Source organism: Phalacrocorax aristotelis, chromosome 17, assembly GCF_949628215.1.
Source record: "Phalacrocorax aristotelis chromosome 17, bGulAri2.1, whole genome shotgun sequence".
NCBI lineage: Eukaryota > Metazoa > Chordata > Aves > Suliformes > Phalacrocoracidae > Phalacrocorax > Phalacrocorax aristotelis.
The window spans coordinates 8,752,442-8,773,520 of record NC_134292.1 but is presented as its reverse complement, the minus strand read 5'-3'; the positions used below and the strand labels follow the sequence as shown (position 1 = coordinate 8,773,520).

Genomic DNA, 21,079 nt, shown 5'->3' with positions numbered 1-21,079 from the left:
TTTTTTTTATTAAGGGGAAAATGCTCTTTCCACAAATGAAGATTTCTGGTGTCAAAATTTTGCTTTGATTAGAGTTTTTTTGAGCTTTCAGCTAAAACCCCCAAGATCTCAGGAAGACCATCGGAAATAAAAAATAAAATCATCCAAATGTTTTCTGAGTTGGATACGTCCCCCCCTGCACATCCACCCTGCGCAATTGTCGTCAGCAGAATCTGACTTGAGGATGATCGTTAAATCCAGGTTTTCTCTCTGGAGGACATTGCAGGATTCATCCCTGGGCTTGCTCTTGTGTTCTCAGGCCACTTTGTTTTTGCCTCTGAGCTGCAGCTTTTGTAACAACGCTGCGTTTCCCGGCACTTACGTAAGTTGGGTGACCTTTTCAGCCATTACCCCTGCAAGCCCAGGGATCCAGAGCTGATATATAGGTCACTTTAAAGTCAAGGTTCTTTGAAGGACGTTGCATTCGCAGCCCGCTGCTGCACAACACATGCCCGTGGCCTCAAATGAACACTACACCTGGTGACAGTTGTTAAACCCTGCTTATGCCTCATAATACAGCACCCACCGATACCATTGCTAATAAATAAATGTATATACACTCCGGCTACACTGCAGACTCAGCATTTTTTGCAGGAAGCTGCCCATAGCCATCAGCCAGGTTTCTCTTTCATCGCCAGGAGAGCGCAGGTGCAGTTCAGACTGTGCTGGGCTCAGCAGGGTCATAGGAAGCCGTGCAGTTTGGTTTTAATTGATCTGTAAACCAAACCTTAACTTACAAGTACTGTTTTTCACTGCGAATCCAGCCTTTCCGTCTGCCGTGCTGGTGGGCGGCAGATGTTGGTGCCGTCTGGGGGGAGAGCTGGGCAGGGAGGTGAATATCTGCAGCTAAAGCTACATTTCCCAAGGGATTCGCCTCCCTTTTATTTTGCCTAGGCAGTTGTTTGCACAAAGCAGGGGCAGGATTTGCACCAAAAAATTGCACGTGGGGGTATTTGGTGCAGGTACCGACCCTCCACCTGAGCGCACAGAACCGAGCCCGGGGCGGATGGTGGGAGCGAGGCAGGTTCCCGGATAAATCCCGCAGCCCGGATTTGCACATTGCTGTCGCTCTTTCAAGGCACGGTCGACCCTGGGACTGCGTTTCCCGTTTGTGTAGGAGACAGCCTGTTCGGCAGCAGGGAGCAAGTGCTCAAGCGCGATGGAGGTGCCGCTTCATAAGGCTTTTGGTTCTGTCATTCTTCATAACCATCCCTGCCACCGGCCTGGTGGGGTGTGTTGTGATGTTATAAGTATTGCCACGTAGATTTGTGATTATCACCTGCGATTAACCCTATGTTGGGAAGCTGAGGAAGGTCTGACCGGGGGGGGATGTTTTAAAAAATCCCACGTTCGGATTTAATCCAGGTTGACAAGAGCTGTTGTTGAGGACAAGGAGGCAGGGAGCGATAGGAAGCAAACAGGCACAGGAAATATGCTCTGAAGGCTGTAAGTTGTTTTAGTGAAAGGGATAGGATTCTTTGATGTGTCAAATTTTGGGTAAGCAAGGAATTTTTCAGGGCAGAACAAGCTCTGTGAAGTGTTTCTTATTTTACGACGTAGCCTTTGTGTGGTGGGAGACGTTGGAGGCCCAGACGTGTTGGAGATGGGGATGCTCTCGCGGGGTCTCCCTGCGAGGAGAGTATGAGCATCCCAGTGCTCTCGCCAGCTCGGGTGCGATCCAGAGCACCCAGGGAGCTCAGCTGGAAGCAAGCGGGGCAGAGCCAGGTCAAGTGCTGTTCACAGCTAACACGCAGCCAGGTGTCCAAAGCAATTATTTTACAGACGTGGATGTTTTGGCAGCAGAGACTGGCTCACAGCTTTTGTACCTGGGGGGATGAAGGGATTTACGATGCTGAAAGCCGGGAGGGAAGGACGCTGCTGGGGCAGAGGCGCAAAGGCAGGAGATGCCTGGCTGCTCGCCTGGGCTCTCGCCAGGTAAAAGCCACGGGTCGGGTTTGCTGTGCTGCACTGGATTCATGCATTGCCCTCTTCTGGGAAATGGGAAAAACTGCGGCGCCTGCAGCAAGGCAGGGCGAAGGCACAGAAAGCCTGTGCTCCGTCCCAGGCTGCTGCTTGACTCCTGGCCTGACCCCTGAGGGCGGGGGGCAGTGCGGCTTCGGGGAGCCTGGGTCATGTGTTTTCTGCTTCGGTAAGGTACTGGTTTCATCTGGAAAATAAAAATCAATGTTCACTTTTCTTTTCAGGACTTGGCCATGTACATAAATGAAGTAAAGAGGGACAAAGAGACTTTAAAGAAAATAAGTGAATTTCAGAGCTCTATAGAAAATCTGGTAAGTTGGAAAATCCTCTCACTCTCTACTTTAATTTGGTTATTATTAACATATTTGCTTTTTCTGTGGAATTACTGCTGAATCTGATGTGCTGCCCAGGAAAGATCCCTGTGTGTTCAGACACTCCCTGCTCACACTGGTTTTGCTGACGGTCCGGGACTGGTTGCTACATTACAAAACCAATTTGCCTGTGATGGAGGGTGTTGTCTGTTGGTGGTGTTACACTGATATTGTTTCGCCAACTTTTTCTCATATTATTAGTGTAGGGGGGACCCAAGAATTCCCCAAATCTGCTATTTAATTTCCTGTCTGCTATTTAAAGTGGGTTCTCTTTTGCTGTTAAGTGGACAGAGGTTAACTGAAAGCATACCAAGGCCCTTTTGGAGAGGGCACATGCAATATGCACCTAATCCCAAAATCTCAACGAGGTATTTTAAGGAGAATCTCATCCTCCAAACTCCAGAGGTATCAAACCCTTGGTGCCGTTACTGTGCATCAGCCAACCCTGTGCAACCCATCACTCACTTTAGCCCCGAAGCAGCCCATTAATTTAATATTCAGTGGTAGAACTTCAAGCTAACGAGCTTTTTCCCACATTTGCCGGGGGTGGGGTGGGAGGGGGGGCCTGGTCAGCTGCGGGTGCAGCTGCTCTGCTGTCACGCTTTACGCTTGGATAATGCAATTCGGGGGCTGACACCTGAGATGCTTCAAAAGGGCTGACGGAGGGAGATGCTGGGGGCTGCCCACCCTGAGGGCTTCCTGGATGGGTCCTGGGCTTGGGGGGCTTTAAGCCTTGACTTCATTTGAAAACAATGAACTTCTAATTGATGGTTATTTAACAGACGGAGACAATGTCCTTAATTTTCAAGAGAAACCTGCAAAAATTCTCTGGTGGGATACGGGTCGTTGCGGCTGAAAGGTTTTGATTGAAGCAGTCACGATAATCCTGATCTGTGCGAACAATCAGACATCATGCTCTGTAAAAACGGGAATGTAAATGGGGGCATTAAGCAGCCACTTCTCCTTGCAGCAGCCAGAGAGCAAGTCTGACACACGGGAGATGAGAAGTTAGCAAAGCAGTCGCTCCTGTCGGCAGATCAATCCCACGCACGTTCTGCTCAGCGTTTCCTTCCCTTGCACCGGGCGGGACGTTGTGGAGGGGTTGGTGTTATGTGTACAGAGCCCGCAGGGCGATGAAATAATTACAGGCTATACACACAGCTGTGTAAAATACTTGTTTTCCTGACCAGTGGCGATGCTTCACAATATTTTTTTTTTCCTGTTAAAACTATGCAAGGGGATTGATTCCCATGTCTCGGCAGCTGTGCTGCACTGAGCAACGTTTGCAAGGGCTTTTGAGCTGAAAGACAAACTGACCAAAGCCTTGGGTTGGGCCCCAGTCTTGGGTCAGGATGGGAATCAAAACCATAATCACCTTGGTGCTGGTTTTGTAGAAACCCCTGGAAAATAGCTTATTTTCTGAGGGTTTTGCTTTCGGGATCCCAAACCTTATAAAAATGCTTTGGCTCCTGAGCCTTGCCCTGGGATGCTGGTGCTGGAGCTCCAGGGATCTCCTGTGGTCCCGTTCCTGACGCCGGGGCCATGGTCGTGCTTGGCTCCCCGTGCTTGGGCAGTTCTGTTCCCAGGAGCTTCTGCGGCTGGAGGCAGGGCTGGGGGGGGGATGCCCCCAGCACCCTGTGCAGTCCAGGCAGGTTTGGGTTTCAGTCTCCGAAGCATCGTCCCAGCCCTGGCTGTGGATCTCAGCCCTGCTTTGCTTTCTGCAGCAAGTGAAGCTGGAGGAGTTCGGGAGGCCAAAGATCGATGGTGAGCTGAAGGTCCGCTCCATAGTCAACCACACCAAGCAGGACAGGTGAGTGAGCAACGGCGCTCAGAAGTTTTCCCAATCTAAATGTGCCTTTGTTTGGCAGTTGCCTTTGTGTTCATTTATTCAGTGATTGCCTAGAGTTGCACTGACAAAAATCACCATTAATGTGAAATTATAGCATGGTTAAAGCATCAAGCTGCGCTTGCTGGGAAGCTCTGCAGAGCCTTCCAGATACTTCCCGTTGAATGGGGACCTTAATGAGATGTTTGATTGGGTTGCTTGTTTATTTGTTTGCTTTGGGCAGGTATTTATTTTTATTTGATAAAGTGGTGATCGTCTGCAAAAGGAAAGGATACAATTATGAGCTGAAAGAAATTATTGAGCTGCTCTTCCACAAGATGACGGACGACCCTATGAACAACAAGGACATTAAGAAGGTAGGTGGACCGGGGATTAGCTCCGCTGGAGAGCATTTTGGAGCTGTTTGGGCCAATCCTTGGGTAGCGCATTCCCATTAGCCTTTTAAAATAGAAACAGAGGTTGCAAAAAGCTGGAAAATAAATGCTCAGCTTTCAGGGCAGCCTTGCAGAGAGTTGGGAAATAGTTCCACATTAGTTGGAGCTAATGTGGGGCTGGGTTTGATCCTTGACCTCTGTCCTTGCAAAACAGCCCTGAAGAAACTGGGATGATCGGAGTTAGGCGAGAGGAAGCTGCTCCCTGCTTTCTGGCCCGCCAGCAGTGAGGGACCAGCAAGGAGCAAACGTCGGACAGGGCGGAGGAGAGGGCAGGGAGGGAAGGTCCGTCCGGATGCTCTTGCTGCCACGAGTCATGGGGTGGAGGAGCCTGGAAAGGCGGCATGAGTATTGGCCATCGGCCTGCCAAAACTGGCACTCAGAGCACTGCTGCCACTGGAGGAACATCATTTTGCTGGTGGTTTGGGGCTTAGTCTGCAGCCATGAAGGAAAACCTCCCAGCTATCGCTTTAGCAGAGACCCATTACCTTAATCCGCTTACGTGCAATGGGAAGAGGTATTGTACAGATGGGATAAGGCACATTTGGGTAAGAATAGCCAATTTTACCACTTGGATGCTGAAGAAATGCTGCTAGCTTTGTGTTTTAATGAACTATATTTCCACTTTGCTCTCCTATGCTTTCTAGTCTCATGGAAAAATGGTAAGCAAAGCACACAATTTTCTCTCCTGTTTTCCTGTGCAATGTTGTACTGACGGGCAGAGCATATGTGCAGTGGGCAGGTCAGATGTCCCTCCCGGGCTGTCAGTTGCTGTCAGGGAGAGATATAATGGCTGGGGAGGATCCACTAGAGCAGAAAAATCTGGGTTCTCACATCTGCCACCATAAAATCCTATTTGGCCTTGGTGCACAGTGCCCAGCTGATTCAGGCATCATTAGTTGTGATGTTTTAGAGAAACACGGAGCTCTTTTTCCTCCTTCCCTGTTGTTACCTTTGCAAAGGTTCAGCGGTCCTTCAGAATCAGGGAAAGGGACCGGCACTGCGAGCCGTTATTAAGATGCCTGAGTAAAAGCGCGGTGTGTTTTGCTGCTCGGGCATCGGGAGCACAGCGGTCCGATCAGCTCTCTCGTTTTCTCTTGCAGTGGTCATACGGCTTCTACCTAATTCACCTTCAGGGAAAGCAGGGCTTCCAGTTCTTCTGCAAGACAGAGGAAATGAAGAGGAAGTGGATGGAGCAGTTTGAAATGGCAATGTGAGCACGAGTGGCCCTTTAGCCCTTGCATGCAGTCACCCAGCGTGGGGGGACAGTGTCTTCGACCAGCAGGTCACTGCAGACCAGCTCCTGTAGCAAAGCCTGTGATGGGGAAGCTCGCGAGGCCTTGCTGGATGGGTCCCTGTGCAAAGGGAGCTTGGGTCCAGCAAAAAATCATCCTCCGCAAGCGCCTGCAGCAAGGCGCACGCGGTGCATCTCTGCAGTGGCACCTGCGGTGATTGCCGCGGTGTCAGGCCGTGCGTGAAGCACTGAGCTGGGGCTGGAGGAGGCGTTGCAAGAGAAGGGCTGCTGCTGCGGGGACCTGGTGCTGAGCAGAGCAGGGGTTGGCCCCGCACTGGCGGGTCTGGACTACTGATGGACTCGGGCAAGGGCCAAATCCCTGAACGTTGTCTCAGGGGAAGGTTGATGGGCAAAATCCTCTCTCTGCACAGTCAAGGCCCGAGTCTGCTTCCACACTTGATTTCTTATCTGTCCGTGTGGTTTCCAAACTTTGACTGAAGTGCAAACAGCAGCTGCCGTGGCAGGTCACGAGTGCAGCGTGGCTCGTAGGGGCAGGTTGATAACCTCCTGGTCCTTTCCCTTAGGTCCAACATAAAGCCAGAGAAAGCCAATGCAAATCACCATAGCTTTCAGATGTACACATTTGAAAAGACTACCAACTGCAAAGCCTGCAGGATGTTCCTAAGGTGAGCAACGTCCTTCCAGCTTTTTCTGCACCTGCATTAAAACATGGAAAGAAAATCTCAAAGCTGAGGCTGAATTAGGACTTTCTGACTTCTTTTTTTTTTTTTTTTTTTTTTGTGCAGAGGAACCTTCTATCAGGGCTATCTTTGTCCGAAATGTGGAGCAGGTGCTCATAAGGAGTGCTTAGAGATTATTCCTCCCTGCAAGATCGGTGAGTTATTTCACATCAGTAGCAGCTTGTGCCAAGAAGGTGAATGCATGCGAATGATCTGAAAGATTCACTCTATAAAGTGCTAATGTCCACAGCCCAGGGCTGTAATTCACAACAGCTGGTGGTTTAAAAACCAAACAAACCAACCAAAACCCGCCCCAAACCAAAGAGCTGAATCTGAGCACGTCAGAGATCGCAGCAGCTCTGTGTACTAGGTGGGATGCACCCAGCCCTCCTGCTGGGAAGGCATTTAAAAGAGGCGACGATTTCTTCATCAGATGTTGGTTAGTGAAAGCAGGAGGGCCTGTGCCAGGAATCACGTTTCTGATGAGGAGAGACCTCGTCTCTGGATCCCAAGTGCCCCACAGCCCTGCAAAAGTCTGTGTCCTTGATCTAAATTGGGCAAAACTGACACTTGCCTCCACTCGCCTGGGGCAGAGCCCTGGTGCTGCTCGGTGCAGGGGACACTCATGGGGTGGCTTTGGGGAGGTTTTGGGTGGGGAGTGGAGGGAGGAGGAAACAAAATCGCAGAACTTTGTGCAAGTGAGAAAATGTGCTTGTCAGGCTCCAGTCCCTCCCTGAGTCTTGCCCAGCCGGTGCAGAGCAATGACTTGAGTGACCCCAGCCTATGCTTTGTGCTTCCTCCATCAAGGTCAAGCACTGATGCCAGTTTATTGATACTTGCAGTGTCAAGAAAAAAAAACCACCAAAACCAAAAAATGGGGTTTGTTGCCTTTTAAGTTAACCGCTTATTTTAACATTTCTCCTGCAGGTTCTTCAGCAGACCAGGTACGTTGTTTGATGGCCCTTTTCCTGCATCCCCCTCTGCCTTGGGCAGAGCCTGTGTCCTTGCCCGGTCCAGGTGTGGAGCAGCTCAAGGGAAGAGCCAGCACCAGGCTCAGAGGGGGTGTCCCAGTAACTTCTGGGGCAGGACTGGAGACTGATTGCCTCTCCTCCAGCCTAAAACTAGCCTGGTCTGCGTGGCCAGGGTCTCCACCCTTGGGAGGTGCCAGCACCCAGCTGGGGCAAGCACCGGGTCCCAGCAGGTGCCGGGAGGGTTCAGGAGAGGGTTTTTTGTCTCAGGTGGCTTCAGGTGGGCGCTCAAGGGAGCCCAGATAGCCGTATCCTCATGGAGACTTTCTCCTCTCTCTTTGCAGGATTCGCTGAGCGCGGGACCTGGTAAGGGCATGACTATTGCAGACGGGCAAGTAGAGGCAGCATGTGGATTGTGGTTGCAGATGTCCCTAACATGTGGGAGGGAGAAGCTCCTTCTGAAACCAGAAAGGAACATTAGTAGCTGTAGAAGGGTCCTGTGCCACCCTCACAGCGAACAATGGGGTGTCAAAGTCTCTCCTGTCCCTGCTCCCCAAAGCAGCAAGCTCCTCCCTGGGCTCAGCCCTCGCCCGCTGCAGCCATCAGCACCACGTCGTTTCTGTGGGTGCATTCGTACCCCAGAGCAGGCTCTGCCCTGCGGTTAAAGCTTCTGCACGTCACACCAGTAACCGAGGAGCGCCTGGCAAATTTCCTTGTGCCACACCATCCTTAAAAGCAGACCAAACGTGTCCTGGCAGGGAGGCTTGTTGGTGATGGGGAGCATCTTCCTGCCAGCACGTGCAGGGATGTGCAGCTCCAGGCACTGCCCTCTGATGGGGCTGTTAGTCGTGATGGTTGCCACAAAGTTTTTTATTTTCATTTGCTTAAAACTAGACAGAGAGAGTGCTGGGCCTGCCCTGCCCGTGCTCTGGCTCAAAGGAGAAGGAACAATTTGTTTTTGTGCTTTTTCAGTTAAAAGGAAAGCCAAGCCTGGCAAAAAGAAACCTGAATCAAATTGGTGGTTAAAAAAAGCACAGAATGCTCTCGCTGGGCAGGGAGAGGCAGAGGTGGGAAAGCATTTTGAAGACAAACACTGTGGTTTTAATGCAGTTGGGGTAGCTTATTTAATGTGCAGTTGTTGGCGAGACAACTGGACTTTGACTGCGAGCTTCAGGGGCATTTGGGTCCCAGGTCTGGCTGAAATTCAGTGGAAGCCGAGTGTTCACTGGTTCCTCCGGCAATCATGGGTGTTACCACTGAACCCAGCGGGGTTTGGTGCTGGCTGGGCTGGGAGTCGGAGCTTTGGCTTGGCTCGGTCCTTCATGGGTTTATTTTTGCTCAGTGAACTCAGCCATTCATGTAACTGCAGGAGCCAAGACCGTTCTCTGCGGGCACTGCTCCTTTCTGCTTTCGTGCTTTCTGCCCCAAAATCCTGCCTGCCAGTGCTGTTGGATTTGTGGTTCACAGGATAAGGAATAACAGGCTTCATGGAGGGCATTTTTGTTTTGCTTCTTATTAACACCATCTAGGTGATGAAATTGTTTTGCGTCTGTTCCAGGTCCTAAAATGGTGGCGGTTCAGAATTACCACGGAAACCCAGCCCCCCCCGGGAAGCCGGTGCTGACATTTCAAATTGGGGACGTGATCGAGCTGCTGAGGGGGGACCCCGACTCGCCATGGTGGGAGGTGAGAGCGATTCCCCTTGGGAAATACCCAGGAGGTTTTAAACCAGTGACTTTTGCATCATCCGTTCTGTTTGTGGGCTTTCCCAGAGCGCAGGGATGTGCCGGGGCTTTGGAGCTGGGGCTCTGCGAGGTGGTTTGGAGCCCCGGAGCTGCAGCGGGGGCCACCTCTGTCCCTGCACGGCAAAAACATTGCTCCCCCGTGCATGTCCCAGGCTGATACCCAGCTTGCCTTTGCAGGGGCGATTGCTGCAGACAAAGAAATCGGGTTATTTTCCCAGCTCGTCAGTAAAGCCCTGCCCCGTGGATGCGAGGGTAAGTGCCAAAGGGGAGATGGAGCCGGGAGCACCTGTGGGTGCTGTGGGAGTGCAGGGGTGGGCGCTGGGGACTGTCATGGGAGGTGCTGCTCCTGCAGTGCCTGTTGCTCTTCTCAGCCTTCTGCTTGAGACCTTGGTCCTTCCAGTAAGCCCCTGGACCTTGAATGAGGCCTTTTAATGTTGGTCAAATTACCGAGGAAGTGGATGCATCATCCCGTGGTTGCAAATGTCTGGTCAGGTTGGTCTCTGCCCCATTCCCAAGGTTGGGGTTGGTGTGACCAGGTCCGGACTCCATTCCAGCTGTCAGCTGCTTCCCAGTTAAAAATCTCTCAGGTAAATGCAAAAACGCAGCATGCCCATCACAGCTGGGAGGCTGAGAGAGAAATGCTCAGCTACAGCACTGCCCTCCGCCGCCAAAGCCAATAATTCAGAAACGTCCTGGCAGACGAAAACCCTGCCGTGGAGAGGAGCGTCTCGCGTGTGATCTATGGCCTGATGAGGTGGTGGCTCATCAGTAAAAGCAACGCTCTCTTTGCAGCCTCCCAACAGCCGGCCGCCCTCGCGGGAGATCGACTACACGGCGTACCCATGGTGAGTCGCCCTGCCTGCCGCTGGGCAGTCTGCTGGAAATGGCCTTTCTCTGGCCAGAAAGATATATCGACCTTGCCTTTTCATTGCTACTTTGTCAGGAATCCATTCTAATAACATATTACGAAGGCAGGTTAGCAATGCTCTGCATCCCACCGCCCCCATGGCCACGGGGCAGCCACTGCAGCAGCATTTGGGTGTTGAAACCTGGCGCAGCCCTCGCAGCTTCAGAGAGGATTTCTTCACTGATGGAGAGGGTCAGAGGCAAAAGGAGAGAGGCTGGTTTCTCTTCCCATTTTCTTTGTTTTCTGTGCCCAGAAAACGGCTCTGGGAGGAAGGAAGCAATTCCTGCCTTGGCAGGAGAGGCTGACCTTGGCGTGCCTCCTGCTCCTTCCCTCCAGCTCCAGCCAGGTTTTCAAATTCATGAGTCTAAATTATCCCCAAACCCCATCTCTTGCTGAAACCTTGTTCCCCTGGGGACCGATTCCCAGTTAGTGGGATTTTCTGGGTGCACTGGAAACATAAGAGACTTCAAAGGGAAGAGGCTGCACTCTGCATCACTCATCTCTGTTCAGTGGCTGAGCAGTGTATCTCTGGGCGCTTTCCTTTCTGCTCATGGAGTTTTGGATGAGACCTGTTTCTCTACTTGCCCAACCTTTATGCCTTTAAAAAGGATGTCTCTTTTTGTCTGAAACACACCTATTTTAAAGGTATGCGTTGATTTTTAGTTAATTAATTTAATTAACCAACCTCTGGGCTCAGGTTCGCAGGGAACATGGAGCGGCAGCAGACGGACAACCTGCTCAAGTCTCACGTCAGCGGCACCTACCTGATCCGGGAGCGGCCGGCTGAGGCCGAGCGCTTTGCCATCAGTATTAAGTGAGTAATACTTGATCTAGTAATTTAGTAATACTTAGTTTAGGAATTTAGTATTACTCGCACACAGAGGGCGAGATGGAGATGGGAGCACGCAGCTACGTTTTCTTGAGTGCCTTTGCTACTGTTTGCAGGTTCAACGAGGAGGTGAAGCACATCAAGGTGGTGGAGAAGGACAACTGGATTCACATCACAGAAGCCAAGAAGTTTGAAAGCTTGCTGGTAGGTTTCTGTAGCCCTTTTGAGCGTGCCCCCCATCCCTGCAAGTCACGCAGAGGATGGCGGAGACAGCCGGATGCCTCTCCGTCCTTCCCAGGAGCTGGTCGAGTACTACCAGAGCCACTCGCTGAAGGAGAGCTTCAAGCAGCTGGACACAACACTGAAATACCCCTATAAATCTCGGGAGCGCTCTACCTCCAGGACCTTCACCCGCTCTCCAGGTAAAACCCAGCTCAGCCGTGCGAGCGGGCACCGTTAAACCCCTGATGGAAAATCTCACCCTTTCAGAAAGGTGTAGGAGCACAGTCTGGACGAAGGGATTCATAGCTTTGCTGTAGGGCTCGAGCCCCCGAATTTACAAATGAGTCTCCTGCTCAGCTGGTGGCATTTTGAGGACGGGTCTTGCAGGAGGTGGTGGGGGTCGGGGGGTCTGGCCGAGCTGGGGCTGCCTGATGCTGCTCCCCCAGGCTCAGGCGGCTCCATAGAGCGGGTGCATCCTGCCAGGGAGAGCTTTGGCTGGGGGACACTGGTTTCCCTCCTGCACTTTTGCACCCTGTGCTTGGGGGTGGTTTGGCACCGCCTGGTCATGCTGGGAGAGGAGCTGCAGCTGCAGGGGCAGCCCGGCCACCTGTGGGTAGTGAGCAGAGATGTGATGCTCCGTTAGTGGGAAATATCGTGTCTTACCTGCCCACGTGAGGTTTTTGTGCATGTGTTTTAATGGATCCGGTGCCAGTGTCACTTGTGGTGGTTTGAACCCCAGTGGGACTCCTTTAGTGGAGGTCATGATAGAAATGGTAAGTCTGTGCCTAAAAGGAAAAAAAAAACAAATGGAAAGCAAAATGTGCACTAGTGCAAAATGTTCCATTTTGTCTCAAAGCCTGAGTGCAGAAATAACTACTTCGGGGGAAAAAAAAAAGTGTTTTTTTAAAAAACTTTTTCCATGGTGCAGTTTATGAAGAATACCAAAGGAAGACAGTTTTAAAATGTTGATTAAATATCTTTTCCAATAAAATACAACCCTAGGATGACTTTTGAGCCCCCACACTGGCTGTGGGGCTGCGGGCGGACCTGATGCTGGTTGTCCCAGCTCCGAGCCCCTGCGCAAGACCTCCTGTGTGCTTTGCCCTGTATTCCTCCATTGGCTTTTAAAGCATTGTGCATTATAATATTTTTTTTAATTTCCTTTTTAATGCGTGTTCTGCCTCTTTCTGTTTCTCTCTAACCTCTTTGCAGCCTCCTGCGCTTCCTACAACTTTTCTTTTCTCAGTCCTCAGGGCTTCAACTTTTCTTCTCAGAGCTCCTCCAGTCCCTTCTGGTCAGGTACCAGTGCCTCTCCCCACCGGAGAGACCTGCCGCCTTCCCCAGGCTGCAGCATCCCCAGCTTGAAAGCCATCGCCGGCGGGACCTGCGGGGTCCCCGCTGTCCCTCCATCACCCGCAGGCAGTTCAGGGGGTCCCCAGTGCTGCCCTGGGGCGCAGCCTGGAAATAAGTTAATTAACCATGGCTTGGCTGGAAGCAAAATGCACTCCCCCCTCTCCCCAAAATCAAGGCAGGGAGGAGATGGAGTTGTCACTATTTGAGAAAGGGGGCTAAAATTAACAAAAAAGTGAATGTAGCCCATTGGGATCTCATGATGTACTTCAAGCTCAACCTGCCTATCCCCTGTGTTTCATCAAATGAGCATTGGCATCACACCGTCTTCCAGACTGTTTCTCCTTGCTGTACAAGGAGAACATCTCATGTCCGGCAGTTTTTGTGCTCTGGTATCTGAGGCTGCTCAGGAGCCCCTCGCTGAGGAGGCGGGGGGGAACCTGTGCTGTCAGATGTGTTTTGTGGCTCAGGCTCCCTGCAGAGAGTGCGACGGTGCCCTGGCCTTTGAACGCCGTTGATGTAAATGTGTTACAGACTGGTGTCTGTTTGGCCGGGATCAGAGCAAAACCGTGCCAGCTCATGACTTCCTGTTGAAGCTTTTACCTTTCAGCATTTTCTTTAGGCTAGACAGGGAAAATCATCAGCAAAGCCACGCGTGCTTCCCTTTCTGCTGTTCTGGAGAAGAACACTTAACTTTTCAGGGTATTAGAACATAATTCTGGGAATTTGGGATCCTTTAGCTGCACACAAAGTATTGCGGAAAGGAAGCTGTGCAGCAGTGGGCTCTGAGCAAGCCCCTGATGAAAGAGCTCAAAGCTGCCGCGATTCTCGCTCCGTTCTCCAGCCAGGCTGTCTGGTGAGGACGGACGAGGCCTCCAGTGATTGCACGTTGTGTGTCTGGACCGTCTCCATCGCCATCCTCATCTCTTTCCATCCCGATAGCTGAAAACCTGGGCAAAGCTTTTCCTCAAACGTAGTTCAACCTTGGTTTGCAAACTTTTAAAATTGGAATTAATCCTTGAAAGCCCTGGATAAAAAAGGGTGGCTTCACGGAAAGACCACATCCCTTCAGGGTGGGGTTTTTTTTGCAAACTTGAGAGGAGGTGCTTTTTTCTCCTTCTCTGCCCATCCCATCCCTCCCACCATTGCTCTCCAACCCTCCTTCCCCCTGCCCGGACGCTGGGGCAGGGAAGCTGAGCACTGCTCCTGCCTTTCCCCCCTCACTGCTGCTCCTCCCTGTGCCTCCCTGACCATTTCCCACCTGAAGCGATGGAGATCCGCGGTGCTGGGGCCGTGCTGGTACTGGCGGAGGCCGGGTCCCAGGATGGCTCACAGGGCCATGCTTCTTATCACAAGCTGTTGGTCAGCATTAGGGTTTGCAGGGTGCTTTTGCACCTTTTGGTCTGTTATGGGACCGAGTTTCCAAGGGCCCTGGCTGCTCCCTGGCAGGGACAGGAGCAGGGAGGATACCGGGTTACCGGCTCGTTCCTCCCCATGGCAAAACATACAGGTGTTGCTCAGCATCTCTAGGAAAATCCAATCCCAGTAACTCAATTTTTTGAAGTAGTTTAAATACAAGTTGATTTGTGAAATCTTTTGACATGGTGGTCCCATGAGGTGCTGGGAGCTGTGTGGCAGCCAGACCTGATATTGATAACGGAACAGGATTTTTCCGTGATTTCATTGTTGATGATCATGTATTCCTATGAAATCTTTTCTTTTACCACCTTCTCACAAAAGTGCCCCTCACCCCATGATCCCCACCAAGCCCCCCATGACTCTCCTGGTCAGCAGAGAGGGGCTTCCCAAGCCCACGGAGCTGTTTAAAGCCCAGCAGGAATCCAGTCCATGTGGGGCAGAGCAACTCGGATGAGGCCCCACCATCTGCGCTGCTCCAGGTCGTGGTGTTGCAATGGGAGCCAGCGCCGCGGTGGAAAACCCAGGTTGAACCTCACCAAGCTTTCCCCAGGCTTCGGCTGGCCCCGTGCAGCGGGGCAGCTCCCGACTCCCTCCGCTTTGTCCCCTCGCAGTGTTCACCCCACGGGTCATAGGGACGGCGGTGGCGCGATACAACTTTGCGGCGCGGGACATGCGGGAGCTCTCGCTGCGAGAGGGCGACGTGGTGAAGATCTACAGCAGGATCGGCGGGGACCAGGGATGGTGGAAGGGGGAAACCAACGGAAGGGTGAGCGCATCCAGATAACGTCCTGTCCCGTTTCTGCGGCGCACGGCCCTCCCCGCTCTCAGCCTGCCCAGCCAGAGCGCAGCATAGCAAAGGGCAGGGGGACTCGTCCCATTCCCTCCTGCTCTTTTCCAGCTCGCGGATGGGCTGTTGTCCCACGAGAGCCACCGCCGCGCTGCCAGTCGGTGCCGTGTGACAGTGACACGCAGTGCCCGGAGTGCGCAGGCAGATGGGAGCATGTGGTGGGCAGGCGGGCACGCCAGCTCGGGCGGTGTCCGAGTCTGCTCTTCCTTGAACCCGCACGTGGGGGATTTATGCAGGAGTGGCTCTGCGGGTGAAGATCTCGGCACCCTGGGGAAAAGCAGCAGGCTGATGGCTTGACTTGGTGTCCACAGAGTTTATAGCACTGGAGACAGATTATTCATGCCCTGATCCCATATGTATTGTGGACAACCCACGTGTCCAAGGCAATGTATAGTTGCTAGCTCCATCCCAAATTAGGGTAACGGAACAGGAGGTCCCTTCAGCTCCCCACTCTCCGGCTCACCTCTCCGCTTCCCCGACAGGTTGGCTGGTTTCCCTCGACATACGTGGAAGAGGAGGGGGTGCAATGACTGCGGGGACGTCTGATGGAAAGTCGTCGAGCGCCCAGAGCGAGCCGCTGCAGACCGTGCACACTTGTCCCGACGCCTGCGGCTCCCCGCGAGATGCGGCCGGACGCCTCCCAGGACTGCTCCCGCAGACTCTTTAGCAATCCGTTCCTCTGTACAGTGTGTGCGCGCGCGTCGGGGCCGCCGGCGGCCTCGCTCCTCTGTCGTGTATAGAAGATTGATGGTCTCTTGGAAAACGTTCGTGTAGCAGCTGCAGAAGAGTCCCGGGAAAGCCGCGCTCCCCTGCATGGACAGAGCTGAGAGACTCTGTGCGGTGCCTCACCGGAGGCTGGGGTCCTCCAAACCTCTTACTAAGGGTGTTTTAAAAGCCACTGTGGTGGTGACGGTGGGAGGGCGAGGCTGAAGGTTTGCACCTGGGCTGGTGCCTGGGTGTGCCAAGGTGAGAATTTGGGGGTTTCTAAGGGGAGGGGGCGACTCAGCCCCGAGGAGACAATGTGAACCCCTGCCATGCCGCTCGGGTGGGCTCCCTGCGTCAGGATTTCGGCGGTCGCCCTGGCAGCCGTGCGGCAGCGCCCAGCAGCACCGTGCTGCGGCCGGGGCGAGGGGGCAGAGCGGGGACACCCGACCCGGGAGGAGGAAACGGCTGTTGCTCGTCTCTGTGAAACCAGGAGTGCGTTTTGACCATCAGACGCAGGCTGGAAGTGGAACTCTGGGTCAGACAGGAGGGGAAAGAGCCGCGTTGGCATGCCAAGCCTGTTTTCTTTACAACTGCCTTCAGTCCCACCAGCCTTGCTGCACGCAGTGGGGCACAGCCCGGGGTGCAGACTGGTCCCACTGGTGAGCAGGAGGTCTCGGCATGCTGCAGGACTGGAGATGTACTTTGCCACGTAAGGGTTTTGGAGGCCACCAAGGCATCAGGTACATGCAGAGGAGTGGACGGGAGCTTGTGTCCGTGGGTCTGTCCTGCCCTCGCTCCCAGCTTGGTCCTGCTGTGGGCAGGACCCCCCCCGAGCCAGGCCGATTTTTCTTGCAGCCATGACACGTCCCACTTCGCTGAGCTCAGGGACGAACCCACCTGAGTAAGGGCTACGATATCAACTCCTCATTTCTCTTGCTAAGTTGTGAAAGCATCTCTTCTCCAGCTGAGTGCACTTTTGGGGGCTGTGAGCGTTGCCTCCTCTCTTCCTCCCACAGGCTGTTACTGCTGCTGCTGTCAAGTAAAGGTCCGTCTGTCACGGCGCTGCCGCTGCGTCCTGAGCACCGTCCATCCGAGTCTGTTCTTTCCAAAGTGCAGCCGGAGGTTGGTAGGCAGAGCTGCCGGGTGGAAATCCCACCCATCGTCTTCTGCCGGGCACTGGCTTTGCTCTCCAGTTCCAGAATTTCCTTCCAAAGTGCAAATACAAACAAATACGCGTAGGGGTGTGTGACGGGGAGCAACTTTCCTCTACCCAGTCCCTGAGCCCCAGGAGGTGCCCTCCTTCCAGCCTCTCTGAATAAGTGGCATTTTGAGCTGGTGCTTCCATGCCCTGACGTTGTTCCCCTGGGACTTGCGGTGGTCCCGCTGTGGGGCACCGTGTTGCCGGTGTGGGCTCTTGGCATCGTGCTGGTGCAGGTCTGGGAGACACCAGCCCTGGGGGGGTGAGCGGTGCTGATGCCCTCGGTCCCTGGCGTGTGGGTACCACAGCTGCATCTGAAGCCTTGCTGTAAACGGAGCAGTAGTGCCCTGCTCAGGATAATAAATGGAGGAATTTGGGGCTCTCAAGGAAGAGGGAAGGATATTAACTTGGAAATTAAACGTCGTTGCTCAGCGACAAGCCCAGAGCTGCCCTACTTTGCTGCCCATTCCTCCTGGAGCCTGGCGAGTGCCCCCGCGCTCGGTGCCGCGGGGGGAGCGGGGTGGGTGCAGCCAGGGTCTGGCCGGGGCAGATGCCCACCGGGGGTCTTTGCCAGGTGACGGGGACACGGAGGGGGCTGGGGGCTTCCCCAAGGTACTGTTTGGTGCTAACCTCCCCTGGCCAGCCCCTCAGCGCTCAGCTCGGGGTCCGCTCGAGGGGGAGCACCCAGCTCTCTTGTGCAAAGCGAAGATCCCTGCTCCAATTCCTCTAGCTGCGCTGGAGCTGAGGGTGTTTTTAGGGTGGATGAGACACATGCACACGCACACCCGAGACAAACTTGCAATGGCTCGTGTTATGCCTCGGATCCTAAAGCCTTACGCGACCCTCCTGTTTAACATGGCCAATTTTGTAAGGCGACAAGGGCATCCCCCCTGGAAGAGCACGTACTCTATCGCGGGGACCATGGCACCGTCTCTCCCTTACGCCCCAGAGGGGTCCCCGACCTCCACCACTGCCTGTGCTCCCCTCCCAGCCCGGCCAAATCCGAGGAGCAATCCCTCTTGTGTTTACTGTTGTAAGAAACTTGTTAAAAAGATTGTTTTGTTTGTAAGTAATTATTCAGCCATTTGCCACAATATATATCTGTGAATAAGAATGGGAAATGTTTTTTTATGATGGCGAGGAAATTGTATATATATTTTAGTTCATCGCAGATCATTCAAAATTGCAATGGGATACGTTGGAAAATAATATGTAAATTCCTTGGGGTTTTCCTTTGCACTGCACTAACTGGGGTAGGTTGGAGGGGGTTTAAAGAAAACTGTTTGTTTATGGGATAGTTTATAGCTGGGAATTTGGAAATCATTTGGAATAGCTTGTAATGCTGGAATAGAAACTTTAGCTGCTACTTAGAAACCCTTTTGCATGTGGTTTTTCCAGACTTTTTTAAGTTACAATACATCAAAGTAAATTCCACAATGAAAAAATAAAAGTGTAATTTTGCTGATAGGTTTTTTTTTATAGCCATGTTTTTACTGTGCTGGAGGGCTCAGGCTCATGTCGGGCTTCTTGTCACTGAAGTCCCCTTGGCTGTGCTGGGGCCGGAGGGGTGGCCTGGCCAGTCCAGGGGAGACGCGTGCTCATGGGGATGGATCCTTTCCAGTTGCTGCCATGAACCGTAAGTCTTCGTACCCCTTCCAAAACTCAGAATAAATCCTTCCTGCAGTGCCAGACGTGGCTCTTTGCAGTGAGGCGCTGCTGAAGCCGACTGCTCGTCTGTCGAGTTCCTTCTTGTTGCTGGAGCAGCTGCTTCTGCAGTTGTCCCGTGCTCCTGCCGGGCAGCTTTCCTGGGGCTCGTCTCCCTGCCGGAGCCGAATCACTGCGGGGTGAGAGGAGGAGCATGATTTTCCATGGCTTTTAGTCACTGCTGAGTACCGTATTCCAGAATCCCACTCAGTCCTGCATGCAGTAGCGTTTTCCAGAGCAATAAAAGAAATTGCGCAGTTGCTTTTAAAATACCTGAGGTGCTGCTGGAGGTTTCATCCAAGAGCAGGGACACGAGATGCCACTGTGAGCTGCCATGTCATTTAATTAATAATAACATTCAATTTCTTCTGCTCTTGGAGTCCCCAGTGCTTTTTCCTCACTTCAACTTTCACAGGGTCAGCTGAAAGGGGCTGTGGAAATGAGCAGAGGTGTTTCACTCGGTGAAGCAGGACATTAGCTGGCCACTAACTTTCGGATGCTGATTTGAAAAGATGCTGCTCAGCCAGGTATTTAGCCTTGCCAAAGGGATGACCCCTGCCTGGGATAAACCCTTTCCCCATTGTTGCTCTTCAGTCTAAGGGAAGCTCTCCAACATACACCCTGTATGAAATCCCGGGTTTGGGTACTTGGGTGCTCTCCTGCCGGCACCGCACATCGGCCCGGCACCGAGCGGGTCAGGCATTGCCATCAGATGCCCACGGTGCAGATGGGCTGCAAAAATACAGCGCTAGAGCCTGGAACCGACTGATGGCTGCAAGAGCAGGTAAATGTAAAGATCTGCTTCCATGCAAGGTCTTGGCCCTGGGGACATCCTTGCCACCCCAGGGGCTGGCTCCTCGGTGGCGGCGGGTGACATCTGACCCTCGGGGGTGGTTGGAGTCAGCGGCGTTGCAGCGTCGGCCAGGTGGGTACCTCGACAGCCGGCTTTGCTCGGCTCCACATCTAAACCTCCCCCTGGGGTTTTCACTGATGAGGGCTGATGCCTCGGGGATAAATGGGGCATTTATTCACAGTGCCCAGCCACGGCCAGGCGCTGTAATCAGACCAGGAGCAGCCTTCCCAGGGGCATTAACAGGAGAATAAATCCCCAGCCTTGGCAAGCACAGCTGGCTCCAGCCTTGCACAGACCCTGGCCTGCCTGAGCATGGGGGACGCACCAGGCACAGGTTTACTTTCTATTTATTAAATTATTTCCCCCCTCCGCAATAGCAGCTGCTGACATAATCTCCCACATTAGCTGGGCTCGCCAGGGCGCTGCCTCTGCTCTGAGCAAACACGGCGCGGGGGATGGTTGCGCTTGCTGGCTGCCCTCTGCAAACAGCAGGTCCTGCTCCGAGCTGCAGAGCATGACAGTCGCCCTGCGATGTCCCTGCGGCTGGGCCTTGAGCACGCCCCGCAGCCCCGGTGGCCTGTGGCCGGCCAGCGCGTGGCCACCTCCCTCTGCCACCTCGGCTGGTCCGTGCCACGAGCAGGCGCGTTGGCTGGGTGCAAGCGTTCATGCCGCCCGGCTCGGGGGACTCCAAAACAAGAGTCCAAACTGCTGTGCAGTTGGGATGGGGAAACTGAGGCAGGGGGTTGCCAAGATCAGAGCTCAGAAAATCTCTGCCCAGCAGGACTGTGCAGGATCGAGCCTGCTTTCGGTTTGGGGTCACGTACAGGTAATGCTTTCCTGAAACCGAATTCAGACTGCAGTGCAGGGGAGAGCAAAGCCAGCTCACCCAGGTGGGGTCCAGCAGCGGTGGCGGTGGCACTGGCACGTGCTTGCAGCCTCATGCACGCAATGCTCAGCTGCAGTTTTGCAGCACGCATGGCTAGTTCATTCCTGCATTAGCTATAACGTTTTCTGTGACCTAGAAAACTCCAGCTGGCACTGTGCTCCTTTATTTTGTAGTTAATATAAGAATTATTGGGAAAAGATTGAACTGGCGTAGGCTTCCTCTATATTGGGTTGATAGCAATAAAAATAACCACCCTCGTTCCCGCTCTGGAGCTGCAGCAGAGGGACTGAAGTCGTGGGCACTTTCTCTGCTGTCCATCCTGAGCTTGGTGAGAAGCTCAGGCTGCTGAATGCGTACTTGGGCTTCTATTGTTTTAGGTCTGGTCTAACCCAAAGGTCGTCTTTATAATTAGTACATGCTGATGAAATGGTTCTGGCCTGTCAAACAGAAACACCCCACTGCAAACAGGAGTTTAGACTTGTTTGCATCTCTGTGGTTATTTTGAGCAATTAGTCCATGGAGAAGTCTGGAGGACTTGGGGCTCTCTCTTTAAAACTTAGAAACTGACTTTATCTTTGGGAGAAGGAGAGAAATGCTGCCTGAGACAGGGACTAATGCTGGAACAAGCAAACCCCTCCGCTTCTATTCAAAGCCTTCCCAAACTGGGAGAATTTGGCTGCAGACTGGGTACCACGGTGTGCTCAGCGAGCAAGAATAGAGGCATGGGGCGGTGGGGAGCAAAGGGGGGCGGCTTCCTAGTCTCACGGTGTTGTTGAATGATAAAAGCCCCCCAAAACACCATCCC

General features: G+C 53.1%; 1 protein-coding gene across 3 annotated transcripts in view; it reads left to right on the top strand.

Annotated features, from left to right (window-relative positions):
* VAV2 (vav guanine nucleotide exchange factor 2) overlaps positions 1-18,298 on the top strand; it is a 153,280-nt gene extending 134,982 nt beyond the window's left edge. For 2 of the 3 annotated variants that reach the window (XM_075111913.1, XM_075111914.1), the window contains 16 exons: positions 2,244-2,330; positions 4,115-4,200; positions 4,460-4,592; positions 5,771-5,880; positions 6,486-6,587; positions 6,708-6,796; positions 7,569-7,585; positions 7,954-7,975; positions 9,168-9,295; positions 9,532-9,606; positions 10,147-10,199; positions 10,959-11,075; positions 11,207-11,294; positions 11,389-11,512; positions 14,693-14,847; positions 15,411-18,298. In XM_075111913.1, coding sequence (XP_074968014.1) covers positions 2,244-2,330; positions 4,115-4,200; positions 4,460-4,592; positions 5,771-5,880; positions 6,486-6,587; positions 6,708-6,796; positions 7,569-7,585; positions 7,954-7,975; positions 9,168-9,295; positions 9,532-9,606; positions 10,147-10,199; positions 10,959-11,075; positions 11,207-11,294; positions 11,389-11,512; positions 14,693-14,847; positions 15,411-15,458 — 1,434 coding nt within the window. In that variant the 3' untranslated portion in view covers positions 15,459-18,298. Of the gene's footprint in view, positions 1-2,243; positions 2,331-4,114; positions 4,201-4,459; positions 4,593-5,770; positions 5,881-6,485; positions 6,588-6,707; positions 6,797-7,568; positions 7,586-7,953; positions 7,976-9,167; positions 9,296-9,531; positions 9,607-10,146; positions 10,200-10,958; positions 11,076-11,206; positions 11,295-11,388; positions 11,513-12,524; positions 12,612-14,692; positions 14,848-15,410 lie in introns of all 3 variants that reach the window. The other variant, XM_075111915.1, reaches the window with a different exon arrangement.
* Positions 18,299-21,079: the final 2,781 nt, after the last annotated feature.